The sequence below is a fragment of the Nicotiana tomentosiformis genome, chromosome 12 (genome assembly GCF_000390325.3).
Source record: "Nicotiana tomentosiformis chromosome 12, ASM39032v3, whole genome shotgun sequence".
NCBI classification, from domain to species: domain Eukaryota; kingdom Viridiplantae; phylum Streptophyta; class Magnoliopsida; order Solanales; family Solanaceae; genus Nicotiana; species Nicotiana tomentosiformis.
The window spans coordinates 94,596,872-94,608,758 of record NC_090823.1 but is presented as its reverse complement, the minus strand read 5'-3'; the positions used below and the strand labels follow the sequence as shown (position 1 = coordinate 94,608,758).

The 11,887-nt window shown below is 34.3% G+C and overlaps 1 protein-coding gene across 1 annotated transcript; it reads right to left on the bottom strand.

Annotated features, from left to right (window-relative positions):
- Positions 1 to 561: 561 nt before the first annotated feature.
- On the bottom strand, positions 562 to 1,379 carry LOC104084943 (uncharacterized). Its single transcript, XM_070190974.1, has 2 exons — positions 1,068 to 1,379; positions 562 to 618 (listed from the first exon to the last, which is right to left on the bottom strand). Exons 1-2 carry the CDS (start codon positions 1,377 to 1,379, stop codon positions 562 to 564), a joined length of 369 nt encoding a protein of 122 aa, XP_070047075.1.
- Between the last annotated feature and the right edge of the window lie 10,508 nt (positions 1,380 to 11,887).

The following is an 11,887-nucleotide window of genomic DNA, read 5'->3' as shown; positions in this document are numbered from 1 at the left end:
TAAAATTCAAATGACATTCTGCATTGATACAGTTCTTGATATATTGGATTCTTCTAAATCTCTATGATATTCAGTAAAGTAAAATAACAAGTAATTCTAAGTTTGACATATTTCATCCTCTCTTTGGATTATTTCTACAAGTTTTCCTGTTCTGACCTTGTTCTCCACACTGTCCACATGATCGACCTTTTTCGTTCCCTTTCAGATATTGGCTTGCACCTCCCCTTCCTTGGCCTTCCTATTGATTTAGTCACGTCTGGTGCCAAGACTTTTTCATCTAGAACTTCTGCAGGAATTTTCCTTGTGCTTTCATCAGGAATCGGATAAATTAGAATTTCAGAGGTCTTCAATAGGTAATTTCTAGTGTAGTACACCGAGCAATACTTAATGTGATCAATGTATTTGTATTTTTAACACTTCCCAAGCATATGCACGTGGCAGCTCATCTAACTGAAACCTTCTACAGCCGCAAGTTCGATCTTTTAGGAACACCATTCTCTGCTTACCCTTGTCAAGTACTGAATATAAGTAACTCGTCAAAGGGGTCACCTACAAAATTTATCAACTATCATTAGTGGTGACAAAGAATATGCCCTCAGAACACATATACTGGAGAGCCTACAAGATTCAAAATAGCTTAATATCATGTCAAACTAACTAATATTTCAGCAGTAGGGTAGGCATAGATGCTACATTAAATTGAAAGCCTTATATACATGTTGGTGGTCGCCTAAAAGTTGAACAATCTGCTTACATAATGACTAATTTCTTGCATGCCCCAGAAGAAACAGAGAATAGAGGTAGACCAACCAACTTTGAAAAGAAACAGAAAACCTGAAGCCTCGAGTAATAGAGATAAGACCCTCTATTACTTGAACACTATAATATTGCCTTTGTGCAAACAATGAATATTAGAAAACATTAACTTTAATCAATTTGGTTTCCCTGTGCCATGCAAGTGGATACTAGTTTAACATAATCACATAAAGGGTTCAAGATATAACAGATCCGTGAATTCGACATGATTACATATTATATGCACAAGTATCTACAGATTCTAGTCATACCTTTATCCGATGTGACAATTCTAGATTGTCCATCAGCATTGTATCATATTTTTTTCCAAGATCAGTAAATGACTCTATTGCATTCTTTTGGTTTGTAATATTCCATCGTCCGATCAATTGCCTTATGTACTCCAGCAAAGGTAGTACTAGGAGTTCCCTAGCAGCCTTGAGCACTGCATTGATCGACTCTGCTATGTTTGAAGTCATTGTCAATGTTCTGTTGACAGTAGAATGTGCTCTGGACCATCTTTCATACCCAACGTTGATTAAGTAATATTTGACCCTCTTATCAATTCTCTCCACCTCTGCCATGTGGTAGTCAAACTTCTTAACCGTGTATGCTTTGGCAATATCAAATAATATGTCTTTGAGCTGCAAATGGTTCTTCTTATAATTTGTTTTTACATTATTTCATAGATGCCATATGCAGACACAGTGAAATACTTGTGGATACAATGTTGCCGCTGCATTTTCTATGCCTTCATGCCTGTCCGAGACTATGCACATTCCCTCCCTTTCCCCAAATTCATCCTTGAACCTCGCGAAAAACCATTCCCATGAAGCATTATTCTCTGAATCTACTATGGCATATGCGAGTGGTAGGATACTACCTAATAAATTAAAACATATATAAGCATATATATATATATATATATATATATATATATATATATATATATATATATATATATATATATATATATATATATATATATATGTATATATATATATATATATATATATATATATATATATATATATATATATATATATATATATATATATATATATATATATATTATTATTATTCTTATTTTTACCTGTTGGATCTTGTGTGGATGCTATCAATAATGTTCTTCTGTATGTCGATTTAAGAAAGGTTCCATCTACAACAACAACCGGTTTGCAATACTGCCATCATTTTATAAACGGATATAGTGCAACGAAAGCATACATGAACAAGTCTTCCTCTATTTTTTTCAAACTTACCAGCGACATAGGATTTGTAAGAACCAACATATAAAAGTAGCTTGGCAGCTTTTCATATGATTTGCTCGGGTTCCCTCTCAGTAGTTGAACTGCATATTCCTTCGATCTTCATGCTTGCATATATGTCATTTAAATACCATACTGCTTGTTCATGTCTCCAATTATGTCATTAGGAGTATATATTATTTTTGGATCTTTATACTTGTCTATCAGAAGACTGCCGATGAGTTTTGCAGTAGCTTGACATTGTGCGTAAGATCTGTCTTTCAGCGGGCATGAGTGCAGCTTGCTGAAATTTCTGACCTTGAAAAGTTTTGCTTTTTTCAAGCTCGAAGACTTAAAATACCAATCACAGTTGTTGTTGATGCACACTAGGCAGTACCTACGACAAGGATATAAACTTTTTCATCAATAAACAGAGCGACATAAAATATAATGATATATAGTGATACACACTGCCATCAGCAATACTAGATGAAAAAAATACAACGATTATACAGTACTACATGGTGACAACCACAACTTAAAAGTGTACAGCCACAAACTTACAAGCAACAACTTATTTTCTGCATAATTATGCTTCTAACATCAACTATGATATACATTGACATACATAATTATACAGTAAATATTCTGATACCTGCTTTCACTTGATCTATGCACCTTAAATTGGAAGTTTTCCTTTATTGCCAAGTGATTCATGACTTTGACTATCGTAGCCTTATCTTTATAAGTTTGACCTTCTTCTACATCTATGTGTTGAGGGTCAGTTATTATTGTATTTTCATCAGATTCTGTATCCTGCTAGTCTTCTCCATCCCCAAACTCAATCATATTAATTGTATCGCCATTTTATCTCTCCTGTATAATTGAGCTTTGTGCACACTCTGAGGAAATCACAACACAATTTGAATTGCAACAGATCATATCCATATCCTTTTCACTTGATATTATACAAAGGGGATACATTGTAAATTCCAAGCTTTTTTCAGGTCAAGATATACACATACACCCATATTATTATGTATCACTATTGGTGGAGAACCGTTTTGGACAGTGTATTTGATTTCAATAACATTCAATGAAGTATCTATCATAAGTTGTTTCAAAATCACGTCTACAAAATCTTCAAAACTTATATTTTTGGAGTAACTATTACAACATCGACATTGTAATCACAAAACAGTTGTCAACATTCCATCGGCCACCATACTGAATAAAAACTGGTAAATTTGCCATTGAAGTAGCTGAAATTAGGTCAAAACTCACTAATTCCTTGATTGATTTTGATTGTAGTTCGTAGTTCCTTCATCAAAGCTGTATCTACAGAGAATTCACGAAAGGAAATTGTTGCTTCTACAGTGAAATTGATCGATTTTTGAGTGAAATTTGGAACTCCTTTTGAGAATTTTTTGGGTGATAATGTCATGATTTACAAAATGTATGTCTCTATGAAATTGATACGCTTGAAAAACAAAGAAGGAAGGAAGATCTTTAGCGTGATTCTCGAATGGAAGAATCCTTCCTTGCGTGTATCTCGAATTTTCGACTAGAGGTTGGTAAGTTTGAGTTTAAATTGGTTATTTATGTACTTTCCCCATATTTTGACAGTCCAAAAATATAAAGACGTGCACTTTCGTATTTTGGAGATTATAAGGGAAGAATTAACCCAAATAGCCGCTTACTCAATTGCTTAAACTAAATTAGCCGGTAATAGTATAATATATGCATAATTTATATATTATATGTGTATAATTATGTATAATCAATGTATAACCTATATATATGGCTTGAAAAAGTAAACAGTAAATATGACCGGCTATTTGTGTAAAGACCACATTATAAGGACCCGTTTGTTCATTTTTTTCAATTTTTTTTCAAAATGTGTTTGTCCATTAAATTTTGCAAGTTTTTGAAAAAACTTTAATCACTTTTTAAAAAAAATCAGAAAACTCTTTTTTCCCACTCACAAAACTGCAACACTTTTTCAAGTGAAATGCATGTCCAAACATAATTTTTAATTTTCAAATACCATTTTTCAGCTTAACTCCAAATACTATTTTTTTTCCAAAACTTACAGTTATTATGTCCAAACGCCTACTAAGTTTCTTCAAAATGCACTACCTATACATTTTTATATATTTTTTTTGAAAATAAAAAAATCCTACCCCTTTAATGAATTTTATACTATGCGAACTCAAATTAACTGAGACTTCAATGCGATTACCGGAAGTAAGATGGAACACCAAAACAAAACAAGAAAACATATAGTAGTATGGTTTATTATTTAATCATAGTTCACTAATATGTATATTTATCTCTATTTAACTTATAATTATGATAAATTAGTATGATATAATGTATGCATCGAATTAGAAGAAATATTTTTCTTCTGGAGACTAACCTTATGTGTTATGTGACCAGCGCAAGCATTTTTAAATACAGGATGTAGGGTGATTGATATTAGAGCGTTAATGTTAAATGAAAAAGCAACTTAAGATTGCATTTGTTGATTTTTTGTAATAAAGGATATAATTCACTATATACTACTACTTCATAATAAAAAGAAGTTCTACAAACATAACTCAAATCATGTGACTATAGAATTACCGATCATAAATTTAACAAATCCGTCCCTTACTGCACTTTATACTGGACTTTTCTATGCATCTGTCAAAAGTCCGAAGATTTTCTAGCTTGTAACAAGTAACTAACGGAAATAAAGGCACAAAGTCTTAAACTCTAAACTAGTAACATGCTACAGAAATAAATTACATGACATACTGAATTGATCGACTAACCAGCTACTAATTACCTGGAAATTTGCCGACCGATAGGGACTGGGCGTTATTTTCCCATTGAATTTTACTATGGTATAAGTAATTGAACATGTACATGTAGGCACAAGTGTGAGATGAGAGGAAATGACTCATAATCCATTTATAATTTGAATCGAAAGAAATAATCCAGCAAAGATCTTATGTATTTTATTTAGAAATTTCTTCTATTATTGTTTTTCCTAAACTCTTGTGAAAGATTATATCACTAAAATAACCTTTATAGTGGACTAATGATGTTCGGTCAAAATACTATACTTTTAGTATATTACTCGCCCTATATTTTGTTGGTTTAGTGATTAATTGTGCGACATTTGAGCTAAATTGTGTTGTTTTATGTATAGGAGCATCGGAAGAAAGAGTCGAATGAAAGTTGCACAAAAAGAGGACAAAAATACAAGAAAAGAGCATAAAAGCATCAAGTACCCAAATCGTGCTACACACCAAGTAAAGCCAGCTCTATAGCCTGCCTTACCGTGCTACCGACCAAGTAAAGCCAACTCTATAGCCAGCTTGACCGCGCTACAGGTCAGGCGTAGCCAGCTCTGTAGCCAGGCTGACCGCGCTATAAGCCTGGCCTCGCGAGGTTAAGGGTGGCAAGTGGGGCGGTCCAGTCTCGGGACCACGGACCAAACAGTCTTCTGGGCCTAAACGGGCCTGAACCGATTAGAACCATGTATGTGGGCCTGGTCCGGTCTTCCGAGCCGATTCTTCACTTTAGGACCGCTAGGCTCGGGACCATTTGGGACCGGACCGGTCCTTGGCGGTCCCAAACGGTCCCAACAGTCAAAATTCAAAAAATAAAACTTGCCTATTGGGCTTTGATAAATCTGGCCGTTGGCCTTTAAAAAATAGTCGTTGGCTATTTACAAAATAGTCATTTAACCCCCCCAACTTTATTTTAACCCCAAACTTTTTATAATTACACTTTTTCTCTATTTTCAATTATAAATACCCCCTCATTCTTTTATTTTTCTCACAAAATCATCAATCTCTCTCAATCTCTCTAATTTTCTTTTATAATTGCTACTATTGCTTACATTATTATTACAATTTGTGAAAAAATTGTGAAGTTGGTGAATTGAAGTCTTCAAGTCTTCAACGATAATCAATTTTCAACAAGTTATTCGTCAATTCGGTAAATTCTTTCCAACTCATAATTTTTAATATTATAGTTTTATTTATTTTATTTATTTTCTATTATTTGATTAATTAAGATGGCTTCCTTAAAAAAAACTTTTTAGTAAAAATAAGAGAAAATCCAAGAATGGCGAATCTAGTGGCCAATTTATTCCTCCTCCACTTCCCCCGGTTCCCCGACCCAAACCCCATATCCGTCCTACACCTGCTATTCTTGATAGCGATAATAGTTTATTATAATTTACTAAGAGTCAATTTTGCCATAATGTTGGAGCTGGTGAACAATTGCATGAATTAATGAATGCTCTTTATTCTAATCCAACTATTGATGAAAATGATGAGAAGGAAATACATTTTGATGAAACTCAACCGGATGACGATACACTCACTAGTCCTGCTCCAGAAGTTAACCCAACTAGTGATAATCCAAATGATGCCCCGTCTGATACTCCTATTAATGCCCCTACTTTTTCTAGACAACGTACGAAACGGACGAAAACATCTCTTGTTTGGCCATTTTTTACTCAACTAATTCCACAAAATAAGGCTAAGTGTAAAACTTATGGCAAGGAGTTAGCTTTAAAATATTTTGGATAGCGCGGGGGGGGGGGGGGGAGGGGGAGGAGGACTTTGGCTAGACACATATTGATACACCCTCAAGATAAAGTCAAATATCTTCATTCCAAAGTTTTGACCGAGGGGACAAGTGTACTTACTCCTAGTCAGGCTGACCCTAGTACTAGGTCAAATCAATTTCAATCGGGAATTAACAATGTTACCGGTAGTATTTTATATTATGATCCAAAAAAGATCGAGAAGAATTGGCAAAAATGGTTACCGTTATGTGCTTACCCTATATTTTTCCTTCTGACCCTAACTTTGTGCATTATATTAGAAATTATTTTAATCCTACTTATAAAGGTTTTCCTCGCACAACCGTAAAGAGCGATATTTATAAATATAAACATGAATATGAATAATATTTGTGCTATTTATTTACTCATATAAATTATCGTTGCTATTACAACTGATATTGGTAGAAGTGGTAACGACTGTGATTACCTTACTGTTACCAATCATTGGATTGATAAGGATTAGATAATTCAAAAGCGCATTATTGCTTATAGAATAATTAATTCATGTCACACAGGGCAATTTATTGCTAGCATGTGATATTTGTAGATATTTTTGCATTAGTGATAAAATAATATCAGTTTCAATGGATAATGCTACTAGTAACGCAAATGTTATAGCCTTGCTTACCACTACACTAAGTCCTGCATTTAGTAACATTTTTCATGTTAGATGTATTTGTCATATTTACCATTTAATTGTGGGTGATGGTATGCGAATTTTAAATGTTGAAATTGAAAAGGTTAAAATGGCTCTTAATTGGCTTTTTTATTCAAACCGTAGAAGTAGACTTAGAGAATATTTTAAAAGATGCGATGAATTTGGCCTAAGAGAAAGAAAGGTTCCTAAACCTTGTCCAACTAGATGGAATTACATGTATGAAAGTTTAGTTGTTGCATATGAATATAGAAACCCCATAAACTCAACGTTTAATGCTCATGTAAGTGATGATGATGAGCACCTTACAAATACGGATTGGACTAATGTTAAATGCTTGTAGATTTTTTAGAAAAATTTTATATTTCTACAAATGAATTTTCTGGGCAATATTATCCTACTATTTCTAACTGTTAAATTTATATTGCATAACTTGCAAATTTGTTTGTTCATTTTTCAGAGGGTGGAGAAATTTATAAACTTGCTATTGATTCTATGAGAAAAAAGTTTAAAAAATATTTTTTCCATATTTTTCCTATTTATGGTGTTGCTGCTTTGTTAAATCCTTGTATGAAATTAGGAGGTCCTCAATTTTGGTATGAAACTGTTTATAAAGGTTTAACACTTAAAGATGAGGAGTTGTCTAAACTTCCGGAAGCAATAGCCTCAATTAGAATAAGTGCTCAAACTATTTATAATGCTTATCAAGTTGCATTAGATCATGCTAAACCAAATGTTATAACTCGTTCTTTTTCTGATTCTCAATCATCTAAAAGAACTGCGGGAGTAAGAGCACTTAGTGCTTGGGCAGGGTTTAGGGATTCTCAAAGTTCTAGTAGTAGTGTTTTTTCACAACTAAATAAGCTTGAAGTTTATTTGTCACAGGGAATTAAGGAAGTGAATCCCGATGACTCCTTTAATCTTTTGGAATGGTGGAAGGACAAAGAAAAATACTTTCTGATTCTTTCAAGGATGGCCCGAGATATTTTAACTATTCAAGCTTCAACAGTGGCACCGGAGAGCGCTTTCAGTCAAGCAAGACTTCAACTCGGTGATTATAGAGCGTCTATGAGGGAGAGGTTGGAAAAATCAGTACTTTTCAGAGATTGGATCCGTTCGGAAAGAAGAAATTTTGGACTTGCTGAATCACAACCAGAGGTAGACGAAGCTTACGAAGAAATGCTAGCTGAACTTGCAGAGGATACTGCTTCGTCCGGAAGCGGTGATGACCAAGCTTCTTTTCCGCCACCACCAACGAAAATTCCTCCGGACCTTGATGGATTTATGAAGTTTGAAAGAGATACCATGTAACTTGTATAAACAAAAATTAGTATGTATTATATAACTTATATTTTGGCACATCTTGATTAGTTTCTTTTTTTTCTCAATGGTGGTATTAGCACCTTGTTGTGCTCATTCCATAGGGGGGAGGAAGACTAAGAAAGATATTGTCATATTTTTTTAATGCTATAATAAAATTATAATGCATTATTTTGAATATCTCTTTACAATATTTTTGTCTTTAAATTTGAATTAAAAATTTAGATCACAATTCTATAATAAAATTTACAAGGATTGCCTCAGATATTTTTATTAACATCTATTTTTCTCTAATTTCTATAAAGAAAATTTTAAAAAGTATCTATTGGGCCCACTTTGCCCGCGGTTCGGGACCGTTTAGCCCGGGACCATTAGTTCGTGGGCCCGGTCCCGGACCTGTTCTTACAAAAAGACCGTCAGGACCGGGACCGTTTGGCCCGTTTAAATTGGGACCGGCCTGGGACCGTTTGGACCGGCCCACTTAGCCCACTTAGGCTCGGGACCGGCCCACTTGCCACCCTTACGGGAGGTCTATAACCCGGTAATTAAAAGTCGCGGGTTGAAAGAGTCCAATCCGGATTTGGACTGAGGGATTTTGGCCCTAGCATATAAATACTCTCCAAACGAGTTGAGAAAGGGTTGGACATTATTGGAGAGGCAAGAAGGCTACGAGAACACTTGGAAGAAACGAATTACAAGAGTTTTCTCTTCCATTATTTCTTAATCTGTATTTAAATGCTTTCAATTATTATCCTGATTATTAGTATGGTTACGAGTAGCTAAACTCTTTTATCTAGGGTTTGATGGAACCTTTTGAAGGATGATTTTCTCTTGCGTTTAATATGATTTTGCCATTGGATTTTCTCTTCTTGTTCAACTACGTGATTATCGTAGTTAATTGAAGGACCCTTAATTGATTGTACCTATTTAGTGTGTATTGCTTGGAAAAGGGTACATATTTAAATAGTTGTTGAACAATATCACTCCTAACGTATGTGAGAAATCAATACGGAGGTTTTAAAGGTGATATTAGGAATAATGAAATCTTGGTGCGATCTTAGTGAGCGGTGAATTAGTGTCAGCTAGTGTAGTTCGGAAGAATATGTCTAGTAAATTATGGTAATTGCCCGAAAGAGAATTACGACACTCGAAGTACTCACGATCAGTAGAGAATACTTAGGCGAAATTATAGAAGACGTAGCAGGAAGGATTCTGACAACTGGGAAAATCATAACTTTGGACCCCCTTAATCTTGTTTCTAACCCTTAGTATCCCTAGTTGTTAATCTACTAATTTAATTTGTTAGTTAATTAGATACAAGAATCTTAATATTTATAACTTATGAATTGTTCAAACTTGTCTTCTTAGTGATAGTAAACAACTGTAGCTAAACCTTAGTTCTTTGTGGGATTTAAGAATTATATTTGCAGCGACCACTTATCTTTTTTAGAACTAGAGTTGGACGTGATAAAATTATGGCGCCGTTGCCGGGGAACTAACAGTGTAGCTGTAGGAGTACATATTGCTAAGTTTCAAGTTTGAACTTTATTTTGTTTTGTTTTATTTTATTTTTTATTTTATTTTATTTTACTTGTTGATTTGAGAAACATGACATCTTGGAATTATGGGAGTAATTCTACTATTGATCCTTATATATATTGTGAAGAAAATCACCTTTGGCAAAATTATCAAAATATTTTCGAGAGCGAGTTTTGTGCACCAACTCAATCTTATGTGTGGAATATATATGATATTTGTGGTGGTCAAGATGGTCACTTTTATGATTGTGCTTGTATTTATTATCCTCCCACAACCCCTTATTATGATGGTTCTACATTTTCATGTAAAAGTAATAGGAACAAAGAACCCGGGAAAGCTGACTTGAAGGAGATCAAAGATAAGTTGAAGTGCCTTGTGGAATAATATGATAAGAAACCACTGCAGATACAAAGGCAAGAGGCAACTATTCACAACTTGGAGGCTCTAACGAATAAACTAATTGAACCTTGTAAAGCACAACAAGCTTACATTGTGGATAGTAGCCAAGAAGAGCATGAATTGGCTGCAGAAATTGCCATTATAATGGAGGAGTTGAGAGTAGAATATGACCAAACCAACCAACTAGAATTTGATGATGTCGATGTTGAAGAAGTGGTATTGAAGTCAACTGAGGACTTTACAGATACAATTTTAATTGATTCTAGTTTGTGGCAAGAAGAGGAGGTCGATAACAAGTTGAATTTTCAGTTTGAGCGCATTGGTCCTCACTCTAATCATTTTTTGACATTGTGTTCGGAAGGATGTATGAAAATTGATCTGTATGAGCCAATGCAAGAGTCAAAGGAAGAGGTAGATGAGCCCTATATTCTGAAATTTTCAAGGCCGTCTAGGCAAGGTGACACTCCTCGATTGAAAGCCAAAAGGTGCATAAAGAATCACTTAATTATTGGCTTGCAACAATTTGTATCGCCTCCAAGAGCATGATCATAGAGCAGAATCAAAACTTGGGTTCCAATTCATAAGTTTGAAGTGGAGGCAGAAAGTGATTCACGTCGTGCTGTGACATTAAATTAGGCGCTTGTTGGGAGGCAACCCAACTTTACTGTTTTTTTTTATTATTTGTTTACTATTTTTTAAATTATGTTATTTTTGTAGTGTATTTTTTTGTTATGTTGTAGGAGCATGGAACAAAAAGCTATTGGAAGGAAGCAAAAATAAACTAGATGGTTGGAATTAAGTGTGAGGTACCCGCACAAAGGACCAGGCCTGAAAGAAGTCTAAGTATCCCATGAGTTGCCGATGCTTCGGTCTTTGGCCTATCAGGGAGTTTCTTTCACCCTCATGTTATTTTTAGTGTGCACTGGGGACAATGCATAATTTTAAGTGTGGGTGAGGAGATTGTCTGGGTGACTTTCTATGCTACCTTAGTTGTGTTAGTTTAAGTGAAGAATCTTTTTTTTAGATAAATAGAAAAAGATTGGACTTTTTCCGACGATGGATATCCTAGACAATTTTCTTGAGGGTCTAAAGTCTAACTAAAAACACACAAAAAAAAAATAAAAAAATAGAAAAATCCAAAAATATGTCTTTTTAATCTTTTAGGTAGTAATAATCCCTCGTGATTTTTCTTTGTGCCTTGGTTCTTTTTCATGGGATGTAGTTGAATCGGGTAGTAGTTTTTTTTTTCATCTTTAGATAGAGTACGATTTAGGAAATAAAGGGATAGGAAGAATGAGATTTGCT

Coding starts and splice junctions, on each gene's coding strand:
- LOC104084943 (XM_070190974.1), bottom strand. CDS start 1,379: ATGGCAGAGGTGGAGAGAATTGATAAGAGGGTCAAATATTACTTAATC. Junction 619..1,067: donor AATTGTCACATCGGATAAAG/GTATGACTAGAA, acceptor TGAATCTTGTAG/GCTCTCCAGTATATGTGTTC.